Source organism: Strix aluco, chromosome 6, assembly GCF_031877795.1.
Source record: "Strix aluco isolate bStrAlu1 chromosome 6, bStrAlu1.hap1, whole genome shotgun sequence".
Lineage (NCBI taxonomy): Eukaryota > Metazoa > Chordata > Aves > Strigiformes > Strigidae > Strix > Strix aluco.
The window spans coordinates 43,990,650-44,018,646 of NC_133936.1; the positions used below are offsets into that span (position 1 = coordinate 43,990,650).

Here is a 27,997-nt window from a genome sequence, read left to right on the forward strand (position 1 = left end):
TGAGCAAGAAGATAGCGGCGTGTGAAGCTTGAGATAGAGTATAAATTGCTGTGGAACCTTTAATAATTAAAAGTGGCATCAACTTGATCAAATTGGTCATCTAAGTTTTGTCTGAGACTTCCGCGTTGGCATGCACATGTTTCTCAGCTCCACTCAAATATCCACCATGTCCACCAGAGCAGACAGGTGGAGCTCGGAGACAACTTCACTCTCCTTGGTTGATCCGAGGAGCCATTGCAAGTGCTTCAGTCTGTCCGACAGCATGGGGCTTCGCTCCTCCGCCAAAGGCTTGCACTCCTCTTGACTCCCACCCTGGGCAGAAGGAAAAGAGAGGAGACTGAGAAAGAAGCATTACCCAGTACCAGCAAGGAACTACTCAGCGCACTGGCTGTTCCCCCACTTCTGAGAACAACCATGGAGGTCAGCACCACCACCCCCCACCCGCCCCACTCCTGAAGAGGTAAGGCAAAAATGGCATGTTCTTCTATTTCTGTCCCCAGCTTCCCTTCAACCGGGGGAAGATGACCCACAACAGCGATTCCCTGTGTTACAGGGCAGCACCACAAGGGATACTGTTATGACTGCCAGCAGCAGAAAGCATGAACACCTGTGAAGAACTCTTATTCCAGATCCCTCCCTGGAAAGAAGTTATTTCCAAGGCGTAGTTTTTCGACTCTTTATTTCCCAAGTCTATCCAGTACTGCACACTAAGGTAATTCCCACTGAAGGTTTTGGAACTGCAGCAGGTTTGGCACCTGCACTCCTCAGAGCTAGTTAATTCTCAGTACCACCCTTTCTTACCTCTTGAGCAGATGATGCAGGACTCTTCATCAGTGGACAGATGAGAGCTGGGGTGGAGACCAGGGACTGGGGGAGGTAGAGAGGAAGACCTACGAAATTACCACGGGGCTCAACGCCCTCAGCTAGACGTTGGTGCAACTGTTCTTCAAACCTGGACAGAAAGATCAAGAGCACCAGTCAGATTACAGCCTGGCTTTGTTCTTGTAACCAGTGGGTTAACCAAGAGTTTGCAGTTCAGAAACATCTGCAAGAAGGATCTGATGCTCCCACTCATTGCCAACACGGTCTGCCGTGTGCCACTGCTATGACAAAAATCCATCATAGATGGTACAGAAAGGAGCCACACAGACTGAAGATGCCCAACTGATGGGGAAGGCAGCAAAGACAAGAAAACCCTGTGCAACCTCAAAAGCTTTAGTTCTTCAGCTTTGTCATCTGCATTGCTACAGGCACCATACTGACATCCCAAAGTGGGCTTCATAGACATGTCATACAATCACAGCATGGTTGGGGTTGGAAGGGACCTTAAAGATCATCTGGTTCCAACCCCCCTGCCACGGGCAGGGACACCTTCCACTAGCCCAGGTTGCCCAAAGCCCCGTCCAACCTGGCCTTGAACCCTTCCAGGGAGGGGGCAGCCACAGCTTCTCTGACCTGTTCCAGTGTCTTACCACCCTCACAGCAAAGAATTTCTTCCTTACACCTAATCTAAATCTCCCCTCTTTCAGTTTAAAACCGTTACCCCTCATCCTATCCCTACACTCCCTGATCAAGAGTCCCTCCCCACCTTTCCTGTAGCCCCTTTTCAGTACTGGGAGGCCGCTATAAGGTCTCCTTGGAGCCTTCTCTTCTCCAGCTGAACACCCCCAACTCTCAGCCTGTCCTCACAGGGGAGGTGCTCCAGCCCCCTGAGCATCTTCGTGGTTCACCTTCAAGGCACCCGTCTGCCGACCTGACGCACTCTCTAGAGATGACCACTTTTCCTAGGCCCCTCTTCCCTCCACGGCTTTATCCCCTGTTACTCTGATCTGAAGAGGTCAAAAGCTGCTCTCCTGAAGTCCAGGGTAGCAAGCTTGCTGTGCGCCCTTCCTCACTGCCCTAAGGATCTTGAACTCCACCATTTCACAGTCACTGCAGCCAAGGCTGCCCTTGAGCTCCACACTCCCACCAGGCCCTCCTTGTTGGTGAGAACAAGATCCAGCACAGCACCCCTTCTCATTGGCTCCTCTATTACTGGGAGAAGGAAGTTATCATCAATGCATTCCAGGAACCTCCTGGGTTGCTTATGCACAGCTGTGTTGTCCCTCCAACAGATATCAGGGTGGTTGAAGTCCCCCATGAGGACCAGGGCTTGTGAACATGAGGCTGCTCCTATCTGTATATACGGGGCCTCATCCACTCGGTCTTCCTGGTTGGGTGGCCTGCAGCAGATCCCCACGATAACATCTCCTGTCCCTGCCCTCCCATTAATCCTGACCCATAAACTCTTGGTCAGATCCTCACCCATCCCCAGGCAGGGCTCCAGGCACTCCAGCTGGGTACTGACATAGAGGATGAACCCTCCACCCCCGCTCCTTGTCCCTCCTGCCTGTCCTTCCTAAAGAGTCTGTATCCTTCCATGTCACCACTCCAGTCATAGCTCCGTGATGCCAGTAAGATCGTAGCCCTGCAGGCATGCACACATCCAGCTCCTCTTGTTTGTTCCCCATTCTACATGCATGTGCATAGAGGTGTTTAAGTTGGGCCCCCAATGAAGCTGATCTACTGGCTGGAATTCCTTTGTGCTGCTCTTCAAGTGCTCTCCTGCTGCCCTCTGACCCTTCTCCACACATCTATTGCTGACATTGGCATCAAGCTGGTAGGAGTGGGATGGATTAAGGTTCCCCTCTCCTGGCTACTTTAAAGTTCACCAGTTTGGCAAGCCTATGGCCGAAGACGCTCCTCCCATTCTCTGACAGATGAACCCTATCAGCCCAGGTTTCTCAAAGCGAGTCCCATGCTCTAAGGAGCCAAACCCCTGGCTGTGGCACCAACCCTGTAACCAATTGTTGACTTGCCAGATTCAACCAGTCCTTTCAAAACCCTTCTCTTTGACCAGGAGGACTGATGAAAAAACCACCTGTGCTCCAGAGTCCCTTACCACCAGCCCCAGGGCTCCGGAGCCCTTGAGACTCCTCAGGCTGCTCCTGGCTGTATCGTCGGTGCCCACGTGAAACAATCGCAGTGGATACAGTCAGTGGACTGTAGGAGGCTTGGCAGTCTCTGGGTGACATCTCAGACACCAGCCCCCGGTAAGCAGCACACCTCTGGCGTGCCTCAGGTCGGCAGATGGTGCCTCAGTACCTCTCAGAAGAGTCACCTACCATCACCCACCGCCTTTTCTTACTCGCACTGGTTGTTATACGGGAGCAGACCAGGCGGCCGTACTCAGCTCCAGCGTCTCTCCTGATGCGATGGGTCTTTCCTCTTCAGTGTGTGGCGTGGTGAAGCAGTTCTGCAAAGGCACCTCAGGCTTCAGGGGAAGTCTCTCCCTCCCGCAGGTCCTTGCCCTGGCAAGCTTCCATTCTTCTGCATCATTGCCCCCCTCCCTTCCACGTGCGCCGGTGCAGGAGGTTTTGGCTGTTTGGCCGTGGGCTCACTGCAGACTGCACTTAGAACCAGCCATCTAACTCCTCCTCCTCCTCAGCCTCCCTGATGTTAAGGCAGCTTTCCCACCACCTCCTGCAGCTCAGCCAACCTGCTGCAGGAGCTCCTCCACCTGGGCACACCTTTCGCGGGCAGGTCTGCTGCCTGTCCCTGCCCCAGGAGAAAGGTCTGGGCACGTCCCGCGGTCTGAGGCTGCGCTGCTGCCTCTCCCCTCGGCAGCTCTGTCTGCGGGGAGACACCGACCGCTGCTGGGGTAGATGGCACAGACCAGTGCCCGCCATCCTGCCCTGAGGGTCAGGTAGGACGAGTGCCCTTTGTGACCGCAGGACACACAGACTTCCGTACACACGGCACTGCTGTAGTTTTGGTGGCTTGACTGACCACAGTTTCCAACTGCTCCTCAAAACTCCAGGTGTCTCTACCACCCAGTTAGCGGGGAACCGCACTGCACTGATGTGCTTGATGAAATCAGATGAAACTGGAGATTAGGCTCTTTCCTAATCAGCTTCCCATTACGTCCAAGTTAGAAATTGTTTACAACCCTAGCCTAGAGCTACAGGGAGAGGATGCTGCTCTGGCAACTTACCTCCTGCTTTCCCTTTTTTCCAGCTGCAACTGCGCCAACAGACACTCTGGGAGAAGCTCCTGGGCTGAGGCTGTGTCTGTGAACTCATCTGCCCTGGGAATGCTCTTTTCTTGACTGGACAGCATGCTCGTGCCAGAACCATATTGACCTGGCATCATGGAGACGCTACAGGGCTTCTTAGAGGAGTTGGAAGATTTTACCCTTGACCTGAGGAGGAAGGAAAAAAAGAAACAAAAGCACAGAAATTGGCATAAGTGTGCTGATTTTTCCCTATTAGCTTGAAGTCTGGAAATAGCAGGGAGTGAGAATTGATCATTTGGAGACTAATTCCCTTGTACCAGGGTCCAACATACCACCACCTGTGTGTGGGATTTGAGAGGAACTAATCTGACAGGGGGCTGGGATTCACCCCAAAGAAAGGTATCTACACATCTGCTACACAGAAGAGCAGCAGCTAAGCTTCCAGGAGAGAAGAGAAACAAGGCTGGGGAAGCAAGCTAGACTTTTGAGATCTCACACAGCCCTAAGGCACACTCCCCGCTCAACCTCTATCATTTTCTCTTATCAGTGGTCCCTTCCTGATGTCTTCCCACAAGTCAGAGACAAAGCCTTCTTCTGAACTCAAAACGCTGCAAAATTAGCATGTAATTACCAAAGAGTAAATCAGCAAATCGTTTCACATGTCCAGGCTGCAAGTGAAGGTGAATGTAAGAGAGGGGGCATTATGAAATAAAGGCCACGCTCATGATTTATTCCTGTGCTCTTCCCCAACCTCACACTGTTTTTCTTCCATGCTTTGTCTACAAGTCTAATTCCAAAGCCTCAAGAATATTTTCTTTGGGATAAGTTAATATCTCCATTTATAATACTTAAGCATCTCCCAAGCAATCCATTTCTTTGAGAGCTGAGTAACCCCACAGAAATAAAATCTACTTACTACCAGGTTTCAGCACACCCTTGTACAGTATTTCAAGGAGATGTGCACAAGCCCTTTCTGGGAGGATGCCATATGCTGGTTTTCAGCATCGTGACAGCACTGTATGTTCATCACAGAGGCCCTGAGCAACCTCCATAGAGTTCACCGAGCAACTCTGATGGCACAATGGCCCGCTGAATGCTACTCCCCCAGGCAGTGCCAGCAGCCACCTCACCTCTCGTGGCCTTGCCGGATCTCCTCCTGTGTGCGCAGTCTGGCTTGTTCCCAAGAAAAAGGGAGAGTGAAGTTCTTTAAATGCTCCCTGAAGAAGTACACACGAATCTGACCATCTTCACTTACTGCTTCTGTGAATAAACCCAAACCCAACATTTAACATTAGAACAGACTTTCCCCTTCAGAAGAAAAGCTCAGTACTGAAAAGCCAATTTGAAGAAAAATTGCATGTTCGCTTTCAAGTAATTTAAACTGTAATCTGCAGGTAAAAAGAAGCCGCCTGGGCAAGACTGTAAAATGCTGCTTTATCTTCATTTTAAAAATTCTAGTGCATCCAAGTTCAACGTTCAGTGGGTTAAGCAGTCGTTTCATTAAAAGAGGCTCCCTATAGTTGAGCCAAACACACTTGAAACTGAAAGCAAGCAGAATCTGAGACAACCTTCATTAATCCATAGACGTGCTCATTAACAGTCACAGCCTGCCATCTCAGCTGACCTGAGCTTACGTGACGTCTGAGGGACTAATTCTTGGCCTTTGGTTGAATGTAAACCCTCTCCTACTGGGAGAGGAGGGCTGAAAGACTCTGACCACATCCCTTCACACAGAGACAAGATTTGAAGTCACAAGCTCAAGCCAGGTCATAAACACTAAACACACGCTCTAAAGAAAAGCTAGATGTGCAGTAAGCACAGCGTCGTTCTACAAGAGGAGATCAAGACCATAGTTCCCTCCTGTCAAGTTACTGAACACAGTCATGTCAGAAGTATCATCCGTGTTGCACAAGGACGCAAGATACCTGGTGTAACAGGCAGTTTGGGTGGTTTCCAGTCTCTCAGTTTATGATCAATGCAGACTGCCAAAATATGGTCCCAAGGGATCTCCTCAACAGAGGGTCCTTCTTCATCAGAGTCCCCAGATGTCCTGTTTTTCCATTTCTGATAAGTTTTGCTCAGCAGATTCTCCACTTGAGACTGGATCAGCGGTTGAGTATGGGAAGAACTAGCAATCTGAGACATGTACTGAAAAATCATGTGGCAAACAGGACGCCAGGGAGCTATGGGGAAAAAAAAAGCAAGTTAATTGCAAGAACTTGTGACAGAGTGAAACTATCCACCTTACAGGCTGGTAGTTCAACATGGCACAGGCACATCTGAGAGAATGACGTGCCACCAGGAGCACACCACAGGGTGAAGTACATACCACCTAACGGAGGCAGATCTAGGTACGGGATCTGGAAGGACAGCACAGCCCTCTTCAGCCAGGCCAGGTGATCAGGTGTGTTCCAGTGCAGGTGGGGCAACAGCTTGTTACCCCCAGGCTCAGAAAACTCAGTAACAGGCCAGGACAAATCACAAAAGTGCTCTGATGACACCACATCTGAAAGAAACTGCAACACGCTGTTGTACAGCTCTACGATGACCCCAGGCTCCTGAGATGACAGGCCAGCTAAACGCCTCTCCTTGCAGTCATGGTAGAAGCGCTGGGCAAATTCACCATTAATCCCATCCTCGATGTACTCCCGGAGGGTCTGACTGCAGAGCTCAGGGGAGTCAGGGCCCTGGGAAACCAGCCAGCCCACAGCCGCTGCGATCTACAACACACAAAACACGCGTAGTTGGGAAGTGCTCTGCGGCGATCAGGGCACAAAGGATTCAATCCTACAAGCCTAAGTTTGATGTAAGACTGTTGAAGATGCTATGCTGCAAAATAGAACCAAATCAACTCTCATCATCCCAACGTTTGCAACAGTACTTCTCCAACCAGGTGCGTGACACTAAATTGCCAGGCAGCAGGCTCAGGAACACACAGCAAGAGGTGGTTCACACCAGGTGCAGTCACACAGTGGAATTCCCTACTGCAGGACACTGGGGATGCCAAAAAACTTATCTGGGAGAAATTGGACAGTTTTACAGAAATTAACCCAAGGTGACTATATCAGAGAAGCCATGTCTGATACTGGCAGGCCTTAACTGCAAAGAGATGCAAGCGGTGAGGGTTTGTGGGGGAGCATCACTCTGGGCTTGTTTTGTTCTCACCTTTCTGAGGCACCTTCTTCAGACACCTTGAGAAGGGAATACAGGGCTGGAGCTGCTTTTGGTCTGAGTCAACTTACCTGCTCTTGGTCATTACCCTCTCCCACCTCTCCAAACCACCCCGCTGTGACTTACACACAAAAAACTCGTTCAGACTTATAACTATAATTTTCTACCATAGGTTTTATGAGTTATCTCCAGGTCACTATTACCAAGCACACAGCAAACTGAAGGACAAAGGGAGAAGCTGGTGTCTGGAGTCTGTCAGGGAGAGCTCTGTACAATCTTTCTTTACACATGTGAGAGCATAAAGACATCCACCGAGCTTGAAGTCCCATCCATCAAGACGGAACAATACTGGCTGATCTCACAGCAGCTAGAAGACCTACAAAGGGTCCTTTGCAATTTAGGGCTGGCAGCTTAGAGGTACAAAGGCTTAACTACCACTAACGCTCATCCATTAGGCAGCAACAGTACCCCTGCTAGTCAAGGCAGGTGGGACAAACAAGAATGGGTTTACATAATCCACATACTTTGGTCTCAGTGCACTTTTCAGTATTACACAGATGAAACTATTATCTTTCATGTAGGAAATGCCATTGATCTCTACTCAGTTAAAATACAACAGTCTCAAATAATGGAAAGTTAGAAATATTTAACTTCAGAATAGTTCTGGCTGATGTTGGAACCACTATTAACAAGAAATCACCTGACTTCAGCAAATTCAGGTATGTGAAAAAAATGGGAAGAGAGCTTTTAGAACAAAAACTGTTACAGAAACTTCAACGGAAAAAATACCCCATTACACAAGCCTCGGTTGCTATTTAAGCTACTGAGAACACAATCATTCTTTATAAGGCATTAGTAATTGAGAGGTTAATGCTAAACCAGTCAAGTATCTCTTCATGTGAGCTGCTGTTCTTACCCTTCTCGTGCCTTCTAAGTCATTGATAGAACCTGGGAGCTCAACAATGGTGTAATCTGAAATAAGCTGGGCTGAAATCAAGTCCTGCAGCATCAAACCTTAAAAATAAGAAAACACGCCATATAGAGAGAACAAACAAATGGGTACCTCCTACTCTGACCACACTCTCTGCATACATCCACAGCATCACTTCTCCATCCTTGCCCACAGACTCTCAGGATCAAATACTGTGTGCAAAGGGCAACTGGAAGCCAAAAGGAAGTTCATCTCTTTCCATACTGATCAATTCTCAAGGCCCCAGGTTTTCTAGCAAAGCTTTAAGAAGTGTTGTACTTCAGTCTCTCCCTTTACTAGATGCTGCATTTGAGAAACTGCGGTAGCCGCAACAGTTCTACTTGGGACAGCCCTAAATATTCATGTTCTTTTTTCAAGGCACAGAAATAATTACATACCTTCTTCTACTTCTTTCTCTGTGGCCGCCTCTTCCTGACCAGGGACTAGAACCACCAGGGGAACTATTGGGTGGAAAGGTTTGGCCTGGAGCAACTGTTTCAACTGTAGCAAAGCCAAAAGCCAATAAACATCATCATCCGCAACATCTTCACTCCTAACTCGAGGGGGCAGGAGAAGAATGAGACCACTGGTTCCAAGCACGTCTTTTTGCGTCTCAGCCATATCGAGCTCAGAGTCAGAGAGCACACCGTGTGCCACCTATACAAGTAACAAAGAAGACAACGGTGATGTAGCTGAAGCTAAACAAAGCTATTGTCATACTGAGATCTGCAGTTTACTACCATTAGCATTCAGCTTTGACATTTGTTACCAAGAGCTCTGCAAACCCTAAAACAACGAGCTGTTAGATAAATGTGTTCAACAGATGCTACAGAAGTGCACTTCAGCACCTGATGTGGCATCAGGAATTGAGATGACTGAGGTTCTAACTATTGCACTGCATTTAGGCAGGTTATTTACTCAGTTGACTGGAAACAAAGACAAAATCCATCTTTTTTCAGACCTTTTCGTCAACCTCATCCCTCCCAGTATCATCTCCCTCCATCTGACAGGACAGTGTCAAAAGCCTCTGCACAACATCCACTGGCAAAAAACACACCCTGCACTTACGGCCTGTTAGATATCACGAAATTGTTCTCACTTACCTTTACACACACACTGATATTAACGCTTCTGCTCCCTTGCATGCCAGGAGAATTAAATAACGTCAGTGTTTGAATTCTGCCTTCTGTATGTGAAGTGTTTTTCTTCCAGTTTTTGTCTCCCTTAAATTTGGCTTTTAACCAATCCACCAGTACCCTGGCAAACAAGAAAGAGTGGGCTTCTGGGGTGGTTGTTTGGTTTTTTTAAATGGCATTTTAGGGTTTTAACACCAGCACCTCTAGGACACCACAACTTATTATAACTCCAACCTTCATATTGCTTGGATTTTACTAAATAGCTACTAAATGTGCTGAAATGATCCACTGCTACGTATCTCAAGGTTTTCTGTTTTCAGCAAAAGGAATTCAATGAACAATGTCAGAAGATAGAGACCACTACAATAAACTACAGCTATATTCTTTAGAGTGCTCTGGAGAAAAAACCAAACTGGATATTTGACATGGTATGGGGAAAAAAAAATACATCGAAGACTGTATACTACTACTCTTCTTCTATTTGACTGCCCTGTTTGAGAAAGTGACCCAGCAATCAACTCTTACTTACCTGTTGGGATCATCCTCTGCATATTCATCATCATTTGGCAAAACCAATAGCACCTTCCAAAAAACCTGTTCTTGTTGAACTGGAGTATGTTCAGTGATTAATGAGACAAGATCCAGGGGAGTCCAAGCGAAATCACTTAAAAGAGAGAGACAGAAGCTGGTGAAAAGACCCCCTAGTGCTCATTTCCCACCTGGGGAACGTTTTTCTCGCTTTGAACAAGTTACAATACTCTAAGTAGCTACCACCCAGTTCAAACAGTCAAAAGTTTGAGCTAATTCTTTAGATCTGTTGCCTTCACATCTATTTCACTACAGACCAGATGCCTTCAAGAACTGCAGCTGCCAGATGTGTTGCATGAGCCTTACTTTGGGGATTGTGGGACCATTTGTGCACCGCTTCACTTACACACTGCACCCTACACACCTGGCTCCAATAAACACACGGGCCATGCATGATGAGCTGTGTGAAGGGAGACCTCCTGCTGCATTTTCAACATCCAGATCAATTCCTTCCTGCCACAAGCCAGGCCAGTAACAGCTCATTTACTCCTCTCCCACTATACTCCAGCCCAGGCATCATCCCACCCAGGTACAAGAAAACCATAATATCCATCAGATCCTTAAAGTTACACCCACGGCAATAGGATCAGATGGCCTAACACTTTCATGAATTTATTTCTCAGTTTCCCTTCTCTAGAAAATGCTCCCAGAAGCAAGGCTGCAAGTGGACAACCGAGTATGATTTGCCATTCCTTACTGGTATTTCCAAGATTTCTGGCATTTGTTACAATTTGCTAAGAAAACAAGGATCAAACGCCAACATACCTTAACAATTGCTGGTAGAAGTGCTGAACTTTGATGTCATGCACTGTCTTGTTTCTCAGCCAATTCAATCTGGAAACAAGAGATTCTTGGTTGTAATTCTGGGTACAAAACAGGTACTTTAACCAAATTTAAGAAACACCAAGACCTGAAAAGTACTGCGGACACTTTAGAAAGCTGCCATTAATAGAAGAAGGGTTTCTTCAGGTTTGCAGTCTTTGTCCCAGCATTTGTGCAGAAAGGGTCTTTTTGGGGGTATTTGAGAGCAGTTTTACAAAACCATTAACGTTCACAATGGAGGTTCAAAGAGGACTACTTTGTAACTTACTTTCCAAAAACCAACCAGATTGCCAACTACTGTCACTGTAAGTATCCTTACCTCGTGCAAGAGACTCCCAGCTTTCCTCCGTTCCCCAGGTCTACAATTCCCCTGCGCAAGTTCTCCATGGTTACAGGCCACTCAGCACTGGGGGCCAGCGCTTTCAGTTTATTTTTTGGATCTGCACAACAGGGAGCAGCTGGAAATGCCCTCATTTGACGTCTCAACTTTGTTCGAGCTGCCGCTGCCTCCCTCCACCTTTGGAAGAGAATAAATAGGTCACATTAATAAACCCTTCTGCAGACCAAACAAGGTTTTCTCACCTTTGCTCTGCAGACTGGACTGGGCTCTCAAACACCCAAGTCCCAGTCTGCCCAGGGGCCAGCGTGAGGTGCTGCAGCGGGCTGAGGCTGTGTTTCTGCACACAGCTGCGGAGTCAGAGCTCAAACAGAGCACGCAGAGGACGAGACCTGCCAGCTGTACACATGCAGCATCCAAACGGGGCAGCCTTGTGCCCCAGTCAAAAACCAATGCAGACAAAAGGGAGCAGCCTTCTGCTCAGCAAGCTGCACTTGCTCTCAGTGGCCAGAGAGATGATAGGAGGGAAACAGGATTACCGCTCTTCCGTCTCATCCCATCCTCAGCTGGCCTAGCTGTGCTCCCCAGGCAAAAGTATAGTTCTCCTTCACCTTTTTCAGAGTGTTTATTCCTAGCCCATAGAGCATTTTACAGTGACCCATTATAAAGCTTCTCTTATCTCACTTGCTGAAAACACTTTTGCAACACCTATTGCAGCAAGAAAGGTAAGCCTCTCTTTTTTCTTGTTCTGTTTCTAATGAACATTTAAAAAGGCAAATTCACCAGCAAGGAGAGAACATATAATAAAGCCTTTATCATTAGATGCTAATCTATTTTTCTGTGATCAAATGATTCAAAACGTATACACCTAACAGGTTCATAACACAGAAATTTATGAATTGAAATCTTTTATTACGTTTCCTCAGGTATGTTCAGGGCTCATAAAAAACATTCCTACATCATCCACTTCTCTTGACTGCTGCATGTACATTTGTTTCATGTATCTTTAGGCTCCTCCTTAACCTTCACTATCACACTGAAGGTGATTTAGGCACACTCTGAAGACACACATAAACTCAGTTTTAGGACAGAAAGCATTCTGCAAGGGAAGGTGCTCCGCATTAAAGAGACTAGCCTGCTGCTTCCTCTTTAGCAATGAGAAATGCCACCTGAAATGCACCTCACCCTGACTGCACTGGGGCAGCACAGCACAGGAAGAAATGGATCTCTGCCTTGGAGCACCACAACAGCCACTGAACGCTTAGCACACACCCAGAAAAACCAGCATCCAGTAGAAAGAAGGAAAAATTATTACAAGTTTCTAGATAGTGGAGCTGAAATCTTTCAAGCTCATTTCCTGACTCTGATGAGGTATGCTCCCCTGCCCACATAGAGCTGAGCAACTTCCTAGAGGCTAGTAATAAGGCCTTAAGTCTACCCTTATCAAGACAACAGCAAAAAATGCAACTGGACATCTGTAAATTCAAACTCTATTAACCACTCCGTGCCAACACTCCCAAGAAAAGCAGCTGTGTCATAGGGCGGCAACTCACCGTTGCAAGTACTTGCAGAAACACTGGAGCTCCTGAAGGGTTTCCTTGGCAATCTGGAAAATCTCGTCCTCCAGAAAGAGGTCCATGACCTGACCACAAACTTCTTCTGAACACCGGGCAATACGGGCTTGACGGTCTCTTTCCAAGGCACATCTAGTTCAAAATGAAACAAACCAAGACCTCTAGTGAGGTGGAGACCACCACAAGTGCCAGCACAATTAGATGAGGTGCAAACAGGGAAGACCATCACATTTAGCAAAGGGGAGGGATTTTCCACACTTCTACGTTATTGCCCTTCTAAACAAGGCCCGTAGTCCGTCAGAAATCATTCAAGTTTTACACTGATCATGGGCTTCCAAAGAAGCATCTACAAGAGAGCCCACAGTTGAGCCATAAGGGATTCAGAAGAAAAATTAGCACACAGGGCAGCCTTGTCCTTGACAAAGCCTTTATTTCCTCCACCCCAGAGGACTGCTACTACCTGATGCAGTGTGACTGCAAACAGGCAGCCCCCTGTACGACCAAGTACACTTACCCTCTCCTTAAAGTACCTTATTGAAGATGGACTCAGAGAAGGCCAAGCAAGAAGCCCACCACTCCCTAACAAATTCTTGCCCTTAGGAAAGCATACTACAGCAAAGTATAGCATACAGTATGTTGTACGTACCTTAACTCACTGGCTGAAGCTTCTTGAACACTCTCCTTTATTACTTCTTCCATTAACTCCATACCCACCAACTGGCTCAACTGCTTTATTAACTGTTCTCTTTCCTGCTTTTGCCTGGAAAGACAGAGAAAAGATTTGCACAAGTGGCAAGATTTACAGTGGTAGACCTGCTGCTTAGTTACACAAGCACTACATGTGGTGTCAGTTAATTCACCTAAAACTCAGCTGGTTTTAATCTTTGAACAGCTCTGCACAGATCCAGGTTTCCCTCAAAAATGGGACAACATTGGCGTTATTTTATTCTTACCCCAGTAAATTACAGAGAAGTAGCACACTCGGAAAACAAAGTTCCTGTGTATAGCAGCGCCAGAATGCATCTCCCTCTCTGGAAGCTCTGGGTGAATAAAAGTTCCCAAAATTCCACCATTTTCATAGTGGCTCTGGGAGGTCACCAAAATACTAACCAGCAGATCACCGGAGAACATAAAAAGGACAGACTGACTGCACGATCCCAGGGCAGTTCAAGGTGAGACAAACTGAGTGCTATGGGTGTGGCAAAGACACAGGGCCTGAGCACACACGCAAGGACTCGGGTTGGCACCAGCTGTCGTTACGTTGCCTAGGGATGTATACAACCCTGCCCCGCAGAAAAAGCTTCGACTCACCTCTCTTCCTCCACCCTGCGCCTCTCCTCTTTGACACGCTCCCTTTCTGTGCTAAGCACACTCCCAGCCACTTGTCTGAGCATCTCCCCCATCACTTCAGTCACGAGTTCCTCCGTGGTGGCCTCTGAGGTGCTGTGCAGAAAGAGCAATTCTCTTTTCAAAAACGAGAAAGTTTTCATTCAAAGCCCTATGTCTGTGCTTTCTCAAACATACCCTTGTTCCGTTGTGGTGGGCTGACTCCAGCCACCGATCAAGCACCCACACTGCTACTGGCTCACTCCCCCACCCCATATCAGGACAGAGGATAAAATAGGAAGAACAAAAGCAAGAAAACTTGTGGATGGAGATAAAGACACTGTAACAGGTGAATGGAAAAAACCCCACACCTCCACCAAACAAGGCAAAGGCAGTCAGCCACCACCTCCCTCAGGCAGACCAATCTCCAGACAGTCTCCAACCAATGGCCACCCTGGAAGCCAGAAAACTCCACCACCTTCTTCCTCCAACCCAGTTTTAATGCCAGTCATGACATCACATTGTACAGACTTTGGTCGGTCTGGGCCAGCTGTCCCAGCTGTGTCCCCTCCCAGCCTCTGGCACGCCCCCAGCCTACTTGCAGAGCTGCGGAATGGAAAACAGGAAGGCCTTGACCCTGTGCTGTTCAGCAATGATGAAAACACTCGTGCATTAGCAACACTGGTTTTGTCACAAACCCACATCTACAACTCTACTAAATGCCTTGGAGAGGAAGCATTATCTGAAGCAGAGAGGCAGCCAGATCTGGGCTTTACTCCTCTTGTCCCCCTTCAGGCCCCTTCCCTTCCACAACACACGTTTCTCGTGGCAGCAGCGTGGGCGCCACGCAAGGCAAGGTTTACAGGTTTGCAGTTAGCGTTCCATTAGGCTAGCAAGACCTTGCCTTGCTTAGTTTTATGATCTTCCCACTGCTATGGCAAATTGCAGCTTTGATGACAGACTCCAGCAGTACCAGCAATAAATGCTCTTTACCAGATGGCGGCAGTCACGTAAGCCGCTCCTGCTCCGGCGACTTCTCGGCACTCTCCTTTGAGGACGTCGTCCACCAGCCCATCCACCACTTCGTCGATGTCCTACAAGACAACAGAGAAAACAGCTGAAGCAAGATACAGTCCTGCTCAGGATGGCCTGGGTGCACATGTAAAGGAGAAGTGAGGCTTTTCAGCCTTGTTTAACTGACTGTAATTGGCGACATCATCTATATTTCTACTAAGCTAACTTAAAACACAACAGCGTGGAAATTTGAGGCTAAAAGGTTAGTAACAGCCCAGAAACAAAAAGCAGCTTTCTCTATTAAAACAGGCAAGTCAAGTTAGGAAATAATAGCTAAGAAAAGTGAATTTTGAGAGGAATTTATTTTCTGACTTGAGAGTTTCTCTCATTCTAGCTCATTTAATTCCAAATGACCAGGTCTAATCTTCACTGAAATGCAGCCACATTTAAGTAGAATATAGCAGCTGTACTTTACAAAGCAATGGGACACTCTGGGATGGGTTCAGCATTAGAACATATCTAAACATGTGCGGAGGGAGAAAAAGGGGAACGGCACAGATACACGGGGTACGCACTCAAGACCCAACATTAATAGTCATATACCCACAAGAAGAAACTTTGTCATGTCTCACTTGAAATACGAGCCATTAAGAAACAGCTCAATATTATTCACTAACGCAAAGTTTACCTGCTAAGTAAAAGATAATAACTTTGTACTATCACTTTCTGACTCTCTCCCTACAGGTTTCTCAAATACTAAGCAGACAGGACTGTTTATCCTATGAAGGGTAAACACTGACATTTCAGGCTTGCATCTGAAATCACTCAAGACCTTCTCTTTTCAAAATAGTCCAAGAAAACAACTTCTTACAGTATCCAGAGCACTGAAGCGTCTCCTTTTGCCTCTACATAACACATGCAGGTTCTGGAAAACTAAAACCACCTAAGAACTTGGTTACCTTTGATTATATCGTACAGATCTTTCCCAAACGCTTCAGGATGGGTTTAAGTTTCCTTACTGTGTCTGTGTAGACAGGCTGAGGCTTTGAAGAGAGGGGCTCAGGTTGCCCAGCAGGTTGGGAGATTGTCTGCGCAGGAGGCAGCACTGGCACAAGCTGACAAGGCAACAGTGAGGGCAGAAGATGAGCTGCAGGCTGGACTCTCACTGCTGCGGCATCTAAATCCACACCTCTGCTTTCCCCTCTTCCTTCTTGGCAAAAGGGGAAAGAGAAAAATTAAGGAAAGCAGGTCAGTCACAAATAGAAGCAAAACAACTCATCTTCAAAAGCTGGCTTGTCTGATAAATCTCGACAGGTCATAAAACAAGTCCATAACAGAAGCTTGCTGCCTTAAAGTTAAAAATGGAATTATATCATGGAAACTACTTTAGGAGTATTTTATACAAAACATGCAAAAAATTTCACCGCACCTTACCTCCAATACCAACTACATTAATTTCCAATAAAACAACCGTTGAAAGTCAAGTACACACCTAGCACCTACACACCCCCACTGAATAAATGCAAAATATCTGTACTTCCAACAAGGACCAAAAAAGCATACATTCAGCTAACCTGATAAACAACATGACTATATATACAGCGGGAACAAACAGTTGCAATACAAAATCTGCAAACTGAAGAGGGCAGCTGATTGCCTGAAGTAGCCAAGTATCTAGTTATTTCACCTATGTTGGCAAAATTGCATTCATTTTTATTAGTGCCTTTCCTGTATTGGGAAATATGTTTCATGAATCAGGCCACTTTGTAGATTTTACGGATATATAAGTACAAATCAAAACATGCTTTCATTACATCCAAATTTCCATGGAATTCCAACCTGTGTGAGCCAAGAACAGTTTATGCTTTGTAAAAACTACTTCTGGAGCTGACTCAACAGGTCATCCCTGAGCAGTATCTAAAATGCATGTTTGCTCTTACCTGTTGCTTCCACTCTGGATTTCTGGCTACTACTAGCTTGATCCACAGGGGTGCTTCCGCCGGTGTACTTATTCTGTCCGTTGAAGCTGGACACAGGCACGTGGTGAGGCACCGAGGGCAGCGGCCCACCATTTACAACTTCCCCAACGGAGACAGTTAGCTTCTGGCTGACAAACACCGATTTACATGGCTTGGGTAATCCGTCTGGCTCCAAGAAAGCTGAGCGATTCAGCTCCACGTAACCGCTGGGGAGAAATAAACAGGACTACATCCTCACAGCTCCAGGTTTTCAGTTGGCCAGCTTAGCAAGGCAAAGCGAGACAGGCACTGGGCACTCAGGATTGCTCCCTGTAGCCTGTATCGCCATCTTTGGCTGGAACCAGAGCAGGGAAGGCAGAGAGCACTGTCTTCACAGCTATCCTCCCCGGACAGAGCACAAGCTGAACTAACATTTTTGGGCACCCTTGTGGGTGTATTCTGTCTCTTTCTCCTTTTAACCTTCATCCACTGTGTGTATTATCCATGCACATTTTGCCTAGACTACATCCCACATGACAGATGCCATGGCTATCTACAGAAGTCATTTTAAAAGCTGCAATCTTCTAATCTTGGCACCTGTAGTCTGGCTAATTTATTATTTCAAAACAGAATGTTAACAGTATTAGAGTAACTGGCATGCTCAAGTTTTTTTGCCTTCTCAAGTTCTTGAGATTGCCAGTCTGCGTGAGCACACCTTACAACATATCTATTTCCATGCCAGACACTTCTCTGCAAACCATTGGCCTCCAACATCCTCTCAATTAAACTGCTCTGCACTGTTCAGCTTCACCCCACCCTACATGCATCACCACAATGCCAGTTTCCTGAGAAGCAGAACTGTATTCTCATTTCCTACAGAGCTGCAATTTACTACAATTCAGCTGCAAAAGAAGAAGCCGAAACAATTTTTTTTTTTCTACTGGGTTATCCACAACATCTCTTTGTAGGGAAAAAAATCCCTGGAGTCCAATGGAGACTGAGCTCAATATACAGTCTCTCTTTTGGGGGAAATGATTCTCTCATTTTTCCACCAGCTTCCAGAAAGTTGAAGGAATTCTGTATCCTCGAAATCCCTATCAAACCAAGTGAAAAAAGATGTACAAGTGCAAAAAAAAAAAGCTATTGTGGGAAGTCACAGTAGTTACAGGGATACAAACCTCACTTCTTGAGGGAAAGATGCAAAATTAAAGAACTTTTCATAATTACAGCAATAAAATAGAAGATATTATTAAAATTTGCACCCATCACTATCCTGGTGCTTTGCTTACAGAGCCCAGCCCCTGCCCTTCACGTGTGTTTTTTCTTTTTTGGTTGCAGACTGCAGGAGCAGCCCATTAACACTTCATGTAACTTCAGTCTAACCCCACTAGGCATCTTAAGGCACAGACACCCTTTTCCTTACACTTACCCATCAGATACACTCAGGCCATAATAACTGATAAAATTGGTTGCTTCCTCACAATCCTTGAACAGTAGCATGCGGACCAGGTGATCCAAGGGAAACACTGTACATCTTTGGGTACTCACAGTGTAGGCAATATTGAGAGATTTGAGAGCATCTTTACGAATCTGGGGGGGGGGGGGAAGATAAAAAGAAAAAGCCATGTAACTACTAAGTTAAAGACCCCAAAATGTACTATAAACATGAAAATCATGTTTAAAAGAAATCAATACTTTGTCATCAAACATCTATTCAGATTTAACTTTCTTTTTAAATTCTCTGCACTCGCTTTCTAGTTTCTGCTCCTCCTTAACACTGCTCATTTTGATCGTATCACTGTGGTTCTTGTACAGGAGAAAAACCTTGCAAGGGCTTCTGAAAGTGCAGGTTGATATTTCCTTTGCAAAAGTCTCAGGCCTGCTTCTCTGCTTCCCAATTACTTTCAGTGGAAATAACGTATTTGTACACAGTTATGGGAAGAAAGATGTTAAGAGTAGCATTTTAATATTTGCCTTTTATATTTATATTTTTAATCACTTCTGAAGAAACAAGAATAAGATTATTTTAAAGGCTAAACATCTACCGAGTTTTCTGCTAAGAAGACTTCCTTCCAAAAGTTCCAGACTGGTTTACTGATTAACACTTTAAAAAACATCCATCTGCCTTTTTCTCACCTGGCTGAAATAACAGTGTAAGAGACAGGCATTCAGATAGGAAGCTGCTTGCACTAACTTGAAGAACCTCACAAAGTTGTTGCTGTTTAATGCAGCAAAAGCTTGAACTGCAAATCTAACTTCAGGAGAGTTTCTAACCTCTGGATGAAACTGCTGTACTTCTCTGTGGAGACAAAAAGACAGAGACAAACCCTCTGCTTCAATACTAACAATCACAATATAACAGCAACCTGTAACAAAACAGAATTAAAGTCAGGAGCTTTAAGCACGACATGCAACTCCTGTTCAAAACAAACGGCTGTGAATTAAATTTGCAGCATTATTTACTGATCATTAATCTTCTAATGATGCTTGCATAATCAGCATGTTATTACCTAGGTACATCGCTCCAATCTCTAGGGAGGAAGGCAGTTAAGAGATTGACCAGAAAAGCAAACTATGACTCTGCCCACAAAACGTTTTTTGCTTATTCCTACTGCAGATAAAGCAGTGAAAATTGGATACCACCATGCGAAAAGAAAAAAACATCATGCGAAAAGAAAAAAATTTTCCTTGACTGAGAATAGTGAAGGTTTAACTTTTTTTTTTGGTTGGTTGGTTGATTTTATATACCCCCTGAAGAAGCTCTAGTGAGTTATTCAAGGAAGAAAAAATAAGCTTTGTTTTATCTTTCTTAAAAGATAGAATTTTAAAATGACCTGCTGAAAAATTAAAATAAACCATCACTACAGTACACTTTGTTTGGCAAAAATATTTTGCAACTAAGCACTTCCACTACAATTTGTGTGGACTTAATCCTAATCTCAATTCTTCCCATAGGCAAAAGGGAGAAAATAAGTGTTATCTGTTGTTCCCACCTGAGAATATCACCCTTGTTGAGATTCAGCAAGACATTATAACCTCTGAACTCTGCTTCACTCTTGCAGTAAATCCCCTTGTTAGCCAGGTCCTGATACATCTCCTTCAAGCTCTGCAGGCATTTAGTCATGTTCTCGTTGTTGATTTTGGCATCAAAGGAGGACATGGGCTCTTCACACAAGTGGTGAGCACAGTGGATGTGAAAGCGAGTGCACTTCTCAATCAGAGACACCATCAGAGGGTTGCAGAGATGTTGCTGGGTTATATCCTAAACAGAACGATAAAGAAAGCATTGCATGTATTTTTAAACTGCAGTTGAAGAGCATAGTCATCTGGCCCTACCTTTGGAAAACTCATTTCAACTGTGCTTTGAGTCACTTTGCAATTCAAAACATTTGAATTACTATTGCTTTTTGCTTCACTTTTTACAGCATTATGTGATCTTTTGCTTCCTATCATCAAACACCTCCATCCACCAGTGCTCACCTTTCTTATTCCACGAGTTCTGTTCCAGACAAAGTCATACCACTCTCGGTAGTTTCCTTCTCCTTGGTCCATAATGTTTGTCACTAAATAGTCCATGGTCATGCTCAACACCTCAGAGGGTCTCAATTCATGGGGCAAAGGTTCCTCCTGATCTGCTGAAGACCTACTATATTCCTTGACTGCTGCTGCATGATCTACCTGCAAGACGTGGAGAAAAGAATCAAAGCCCAAGGAGTATGGTCAGCTTTTCAGAAGAGAGCATTTCATCCCATCCATGCCTTTAGTTTAGTAAGGAGCAGACTATTAAAGGAGTTCCTCCACTGTTCACACCAACAGCCCAACAGCAAATGTATTCTGTTTTCTTTTACGACAGGATCCTACATGCTGACTTAGTCTCAAACTCATAACCTTCAAGACAGTGTATACTGCTGCCCTATAGTTTTAGAACTATAGTTCTAAAAGCCTGTCTGTAGCTAAATAAAAGACATTACTCAGACTGAAAAAGCAATTCTCTAGCCTTGTTGTACAACAGGGAATTGAAAGACATTAATTACTGCAATGGCCTCCAGAATTTTTCCACCGGAATTAACCCTGTGATCAACTAAACACTGACACCTTTATATGAGCAGCACGCAAACAGATGTCCTGGGAACAACAAACCCCTGAATACAGAGGGCTCATACCTTGTCAGACCCTAGAAGCAATTCAAAGATACTGAGCTGATTTCTCGTCTCCCTCATGTAGCGCTCCTTTTCAGGACACATGTCTGGGCAAGTGCCAACAACAGTTTTTGCTTTGCCAAGATCAGTCCTTTTTATTCGAGCTAAAAGAAAATACAATTGAACAAACACTAAGCATCTCTCATTTTTGTTTTCATGACAAGCTATTACCCTGGTGTGCCAACGCAGCCCTAAGCGTGCCACACGCCTCAGCTGGAGTACGTACACTGGTCGATGGATGGATGGATGGATGTCCAGAAGTACATTGCTAGGGCAACAGTTCTCAAAAAAGCTGGTGGGACAAGGTCTCTAGGGATTCCCACCCTGCCTCTACTCAGAGCAAGGCTGTACCCATACCTTGGTGTGGTCAGAAACACACAAGGATTGGGTACCCCCACTCTGGGGCCTGTCCCAGAGTTGCACCACTCCTTGTCTTACTGGTTTGTTATTAATTTGAGCCGATTTTAATGATTTTTGATCATTTGGATTTAAATAAGGCATGATTTAGAGTAACTATATAACCAGTTATATACTGCTATGAAGTTCTTCTTTTAAAGTGCCAGGCTGAGGCCATGTAGACTAGTGATAACCATTAACTACATTTCTAGACAAAGAATAAGACTCGTGACGAGGTACCATCATCAGACTGTCCGGTCAGGACGATTTACTGCCCTATAGACCAGGTACTGTAAAAGTTACATTGTGAAAGGGCCTCAAAGCATGTTAAAATTGCAGTGTAAGCCAAAAATCCTTGGGTCAAGGGCACTGGAGGGTCTTTCTTTTGAGTCAGTAGTCCGTGGTGGTCGCAAAAGCAGCCCACGACTCATTTCAGGACTCAAGTGCGTGTGACCAGAAAGGGGTGGGAATATGAAAAGGAGTTATGGGAGTTATCATGTTTATGTATGAGAACTTGAGTAATATGTCTGACTGTATCCTCTATAATCAGCATGTTACATGAGTTAGGTGTGTGCTGTTGGTGAGAAGACTCCCCTGCGCACCCGGCCGTTAATAAAGGAGCGTCTGCTTATCTACATCCCATCGGTGTCCATAAGTTCTTTTATCCCATTTTGGTGACACTTTGGGGCAGTTTCTCCTACCGTCCCACCTGGATATCGAGAGTTTTGCTGAGAAGACTGAAGCCTCTAAAAGATACCCAATTTTCTGTGTCCTAACTAAGCACCAGACATTCCACATCAAACAGATGAGAAATCTATTTGCTGATATTAAAAACAAGATCTTAAATTAAAAGTAGGGTCAGCCTTGAAATGGCAAGAACAGGACGGAAGGGTTTATGACCCAGCACTGTAAAACAAAGGGCCTTCTCTTGAAATAGTTACTAACTGTGTAGTAGTTTGAAATTAGAGAAACACAGTTAGCCTTTGGGTAGCCTTCTTCAAAGAGCCTGCAGGGATGAAAATCTCCCTACATAGCCTCCTTCACAGAAGACGAACTGTCTGCTCTTCACCTTCCACAAGAAATACGCACATGCAGCGAGTAAAACAGATTTTTGTGTGTTCTACAAGAAATTAATGTATATATGTACAACAGAAGAGTATTTTATAGACTAGTTCATGTTAAATTCTCCCTTTAAAGCAACAGCTTTGCAACAGACACCAAACACTTCCTTCTTTTCAGCAGAGAAGCAGATGTTACACTCGTTAACTTGTGTAATTACCTTGTCGCATGATTTTGTCCCTCTGGTCCAAAAGACGGTATCTTTCTTCAGATGTCTCGGCCACTAATCCTACCAGGTTACCAAGAGATGACAAGGCCTCTGAGCTCTGCCCTTCAGAACCAGAATCAAACAGATCTGCTGCAAGCTGCAGTGTCGTTCGAAGACCTGGCTTCTTTGCCGGAGAACTAAAAAATAGAAGATTTTTTTTTTTTAATCACTAATACACTAAAGCATGCCCCAGCCTTCATCAGTTCACTGTTCCTTTAGGACTTCAACATCTCTGTTTAGAAGATTATTTTGTTCACGAGGCAATGTATCAAATAAACAAAGTACGTGCCAACACACTAAGGTTGTTATGAGCTAACACCAGCACTGGGAGTTAATCCAGTTAAATCCTCAGCACTGCCTTGACAACACAGCCAAGCATTCTCGATTGTGGTGAGAGCCTCAACCTCTGTACAACAGAAATGGTAGTACTGAATCTGTCTGAGAGTGAACAGAACCAGATAGCTGCATTTTTGCATGACTGTGGCACAGCTGTTTGCATTTGAAGCTGTTTGGTGTGAAAAAAACCTAATGCTTTCTATAGCAACAGAGGTTGTCAAGAGATTTTACAAGGGGCCAGACACAAACATATTTTTAAGTCAAGGAGCATTTGTTCCTTCACAATATATTATCAATTTTGTAATCACATGACTGCACACACCAAATTACTTTTGTCAAACTAGACACACCACTAAGGTACCACAGGAAGATGACAACTTTGCCCCTTCAGTGAATGACACGGAACAGGATTCCTGTACAAAGAGCATTCATTGAAGTGAGACCAGATGATGACCCAAACTTACCAGTTACTCTGAAAAGGGGATTCTCATTCCACAGAGCTGTCATTGACTACAAATGAAGCTACTCACTTCAAAAGCTCATTTAATCATGACCACCAAACAGTGTCCTTACTGCTTGGTCCTAGTTTGGCTCTGCACTCTTTCATTCAATTCCCTTATGCCTCACTATTGCAGGTGTTACTTGCTCTTATGAACAAAATATTCAAAAGAAATAGGCAGACCAAAGTAAAAGACCTTCACAAGCCGTCAGACATATCTTTCTGACAAAATGCAAGATCTGCGAGCTTGTAATTCAGACAAACCAGAAGACAAGGGAAGCACACCCCCTGATAAGAACACGACTATTTGGCACACATCATTTTTCCCCAGGCACCCCATTTCCTGCCAGCGGGATTCCCAGAGGAGCAGACGTACCTTTTACCAGGCATGACACCGCTGGCAGAGGATCTCATTAAAGGCTTCTGAAGAGAGGAATGCTGATAGTTTTGCTCTTCACCGCTTTGCCTTCCTTCATCTTCACCTGCTTTCTTCTCCTTGGATGAGAATTCTCTTTTTGCTGGACCTGATGTAACGTAGGCAAAGACCTGGCTTTATGCTTAATAGTTTAAGCAACAACATTTTTCCCCGCAGGGGGGTGGTGGTGAGCAGTTTGTTTCAAAAAAAATACTATTAGAAAATAAAACTAAGAGTCACAGTTTTCTACTTGTATGCAAAACTTCCAGGACTACTTGCACTGGAAGCTGTACCAAGTCAGTCTACCAACTGCTAGTCAGCCTCACTGTTCTGTAAAGGATATTTTACTGAAAAACACTTGTCACTTAGCAATAACTATAATCAGTCAGCAGATTGTCAGTAAGTGAAGTCTGATCATCATCCAAGTTTAAATTCTCTCAGGTTTGGGATATAATCCACAAGTTGTAACTCTCTACGGGCTATGAAACCCATTTCACCTACGTAACCACAATTCCCAGTGCTCCTTCTGAAGCATTTTAATCATTTATTTCACAATCCCAAACTTAGCCTGAGGTTGGCACTCCTTCTCAAGAGTTACATCTACACCTTGCAGGAAGAGAGAATTTCTTCTGCCAGGAATAAATTTTCAGCCAGTTGGATTTCTTAAATTATCTCAGATCAGTTATTTCAGAATACTGCCATTCACATTTCTACAGACACTTAACACCACAATAAAATGACAAAGGCAAACAGGCACCCCTATAGCTGCCGCTTCAAGATGTTAATTCTCAGGAAGACAACTCTGCAGCTGCTCATTTTCTGAAAGGCAAGTCAAAGGTTGGTCAAAGCTGTGGTGAACCATTCATTTGCTGACAGCTGAAGCGTGTCCCCAGGCCAGGATCTCAGAGGTACACACGCAGCGTTCGTAAAGCTGAAGAAAGGGAAGCACCTGACAGTTCAGGTAGTTGCCTAAGGGGTGAACAGCCAAGGTTCACATCTCCTCTTGCCCTAATACTGAACAGGGTCTGGAATACTAAACTCAGTTCTCCGTAGCTTGTTCTCTTTTTGGTTTAAGCAGCGTGTAATTGTTGATAGGCAGAACAGCAGCCTCAGCAACACTGACAATCGCTCCGGGGTACTCCAGAACAGTTCTCAGAACACTTTCCTGTGCCCTGGAAGCCCACATCCCAGACCGTGCTCCGAAGCAGGCAGCAAGGCGCTTGAAGCCGAGTTTTCCTACATCCCCAAAGAACATCCTATTTCTAGATAGGAGCACAAAGTTAACATCACCATATTCCTCTTGCGTGGCTGCATGAATGGTTTCTAATTCTCTCGTGCACTGTCATTTCAAGTGTCTTCAGTTCTTTCATATGGCTGGAACAGCACTTTGGCTCAGACCAAGAAAAATGTTTTTGACGACACGAATTTAAGAAAGAAACAGTGCAATTTCCAACTGTGATTTGCAGTTGCTCACTTAAAACTTTCCCAACACCAGAGGACAGAACTCTGGATGCTGGAAGTTTACACAGCTTACAAAAGCAACTGGGGAACTCCACAAGAGGAAAATTCTCCAAGGTCTAACGCACCCCTTCTGGCACCCAGGGTTTCCCAGCCATAGGCTGTTAAAGGCTGAGAAATTATTCTGGAAGCAATTACTTGCTTTACCCTGTTCTTCTTCCCCTCCCCTACATATTAACTCTTAGCCTTTGCCACAGACAGAGCTAGCCGGGATGTCACATAAAATGCAGAACAACTATTTTTATGCTTCTGCAAAGAACAACCTTCAACGCTGCCGTAAGCTCTGCACACCAAACAGTCTGACTAGCAGAAGTCAAAGAAAACCATCCTACTTCTGGACCTGTAGCATCCTTACTGCGGAGATCATCTCTCTATCAATCTCAGCACATCAGGAAACAAGAACAGAGCAGATGACACGCCATTTATGTATCACCCAGTAAAAATACCTCGAAACACAGACTTACTCGTTTTCTTCTTTTGCCAAAACGTTACTATGCCTTTGTGCAACTCTTTCGCTTTTTTTCTGGCGAGAGCTGCAGAGGCCTGAAAGAAAACAAAAGCAGAGTATGAAAACCTGTTAGCATCACAACACCAAACGAGCAGTGCAGTTTTTGACAGAGAAACATTTACCCATTTCCATGAAATTCTGCTTACTACATTTTAATCTCTCACTCAAGACCTACACGCAACCAGCAGTTTCCACAAAAATTGCTGCTTTTCTAAGAGCTACGGCAAGCTTAGAGCACTTGAGCCAAAGGTGTGTTTTCAAGCACAAAAGAGGAACAGGCCGCGCAGTCTCTGAACTGGCTCCTCAACACACCTCAGCACTGATGTAAGGGCAGTACTCCCAGCGAGCAGGTCACCCTGCAAGGCTGGCACGAGCTCACCTCACCCTCGGTGCTGCCAAGCCAAGAAAGCAGCAGGGTACGTAATTCAGGTTTGGGTGACGTGAGACAACAAACAGGGAAGATCTGTTTGATGCCCGAGATGGGTGCTAACAGGACAGCCAAAGCCAGGCAGAGCTCTGGCAGCGACCGCTTTGACGTGCACCTCTGTACACTTCCATCCCGTCCGTAACACGGCGCTTGTGACACAAAGCTTTCCCCCAGGTGAAAACCACCCTGCGTCACCAAACAGGGGGGCAGTTCCCCCCAGGGCCGGGCCCATCACAAGCGCTCGGGTTTAAGGCTGCTTTGGCACCAACCGCTTCCCACACTCACATGATCAAAAAAGTGGAGAACGGCCATTTTTTTATTGCGCCTCGTCATGATTCGTCGGACTTTGACGAACTGGCCGAAGTGCTTCTCCAGCACCGTCCTGTCGTTGAGATAATCCGGGATGTTCTTGAACTGGACGGCCGTCAGCTCGCCGGGGGACGGGCCCCCCAGCCCCTCCGTGCTCTCTCTGCCCCGGGCCCGGCGGGCGGGGGTGGCGGCGGCGGCGGCATCTGTAAAAACAGGGAGACACCCACCTCAGCCGAGGGGTGACACCCGGCCGTGGGGGCCCCGGCCTGCCCCCCGCTCCCCGCCCCAGCCTACCTTCCCGGGGAAGCTCGCGGGCCTCGGCCGGCGGCGGCTCCTCGGCGGGTCCCCGCTCGGCCTCGGCGGGCTCTCCGCGGTCGCGGTGCCCGCGGCCCTGGCTGCGCAGCACCTCCTGCAGCGTGCGGCCGAACAGCGCTCCGCCGCGGGGCCGGCTCAGCACCACCGCCCGCTTCTCCGGCGGCGCCGCCAGGGCCGCCCGCCCGCCCGCCGCCGCCCGCCGCGGCGACCGCTCCCGCTCCTCCTTCCGCTTGAGGCTCTTGGGCGCCGGCTCGCCCGGCTCCTCGACGAGCGGCCGCGGGCCCTTCTCCTCCGGCCGGCCCAGAGCGGCGGGGGGGCGCGAGAAGGAGAAGGGCCCCCCCGACGCCGCCGCCTCCGGGCCCGGCTCGGGCGCGAAGCCGAAGGGCGGCGAGAAGGTGAAGGCGGCGGGGGCGGCCGGGCCCTTCTCCGCCTCGCCGCCCGCCGGCGGCTTGAAAGCGGCGGCGCTCTCGGGCGCCTTGAAGCGGAACTCGGGCGCCGCGAAGGCCCCGCCGCCCGCCGCCTCGCCCGGCCCCGGGAAGCCGCCCAGGTTGGTGGGCGGCTTGAAGCTGAACCCCGCGTTGCCCGCCGGGGTGCCGCTGCCGCCCGCCGCCGCGAAGGTCGGCGCCTGGCCTAGTCCGTATGGCGGTCCGAAGGCGGTGGTGGGCGCGGGGGCGAAGGGGAGGCCGGCGGCAGCGCCACCCTGCCCGAAGCCGGCGGCCTGCCCGAAGCGCAGCGGCGGGGGGAAGGCGGGCGGCCCGCGGAAAGGGCCCCCAGCGTTCATGGCGGCGGCAGCGGCCA

At 46.6% G+C, this 27,997-nt stretch overlaps 1 protein-coding gene across 3 annotated transcripts; it reads right to left on the reverse strand.

Annotated features, from left to right (window-relative positions):
- Positions 1-34: 34 nt before the first annotated feature.
- MCM3AP (minichromosome maintenance complex component 3 associated protein) lies at positions 35-27,996 on the reverse strand. Of its 3 annotated transcripts, none has more exons than XM_074829917.1 (28): positions 27,179-27,996; positions 26,861-27,087; positions 26,105-26,183; positions 24,084-24,231; positions 22,825-23,009; positions 21,114-21,253; positions 20,431-20,628; positions 19,944-20,212; positions 19,087-19,249; positions 18,380-18,540; positions 16,933-17,177; positions 16,012-16,199; positions 14,972-15,072; positions 13,964-14,095; positions 13,299-13,412; positions 12,632-12,784; positions 11,061-11,258; positions 10,685-10,753; positions 9,861-9,995; positions 9,299-9,452; positions 8,594-8,852; positions 8,142-8,239; positions 6,384-6,774; positions 5,980-6,237; positions 5,185-5,314; positions 4,034-4,240; positions 802-952; positions 35-312 (listed from the first exon to the last, which is right to left on the reverse strand). In XM_074829917.1, the coding sequence occupies exons 1-28, from the start codon at positions 27,978-27,980 to the stop codon at positions 154-156; spliced, it is 5,514 nt and encodes a 1,837-aa protein (XP_074686018.1). In that variant the 5' UTR covers positions 27,981-27,996; the 3' UTR covers positions 35-153. The 3 variants fall into 3 exon arrangements, with proteins under 3 accessions (XP_074686018.1, XP_074686017.1, XP_074686020.1); XM_074829916.1 differs by having other exon boundaries at positions 16,012-16,202; XM_074829919.1 differs by lacking the exons at positions 35-312; positions 802-952 and adding an exon at positions 3,705-3,905 and having other exon boundaries at positions 16,012-16,202.
- Position 27,997: the final 1 nt, after the last annotated feature.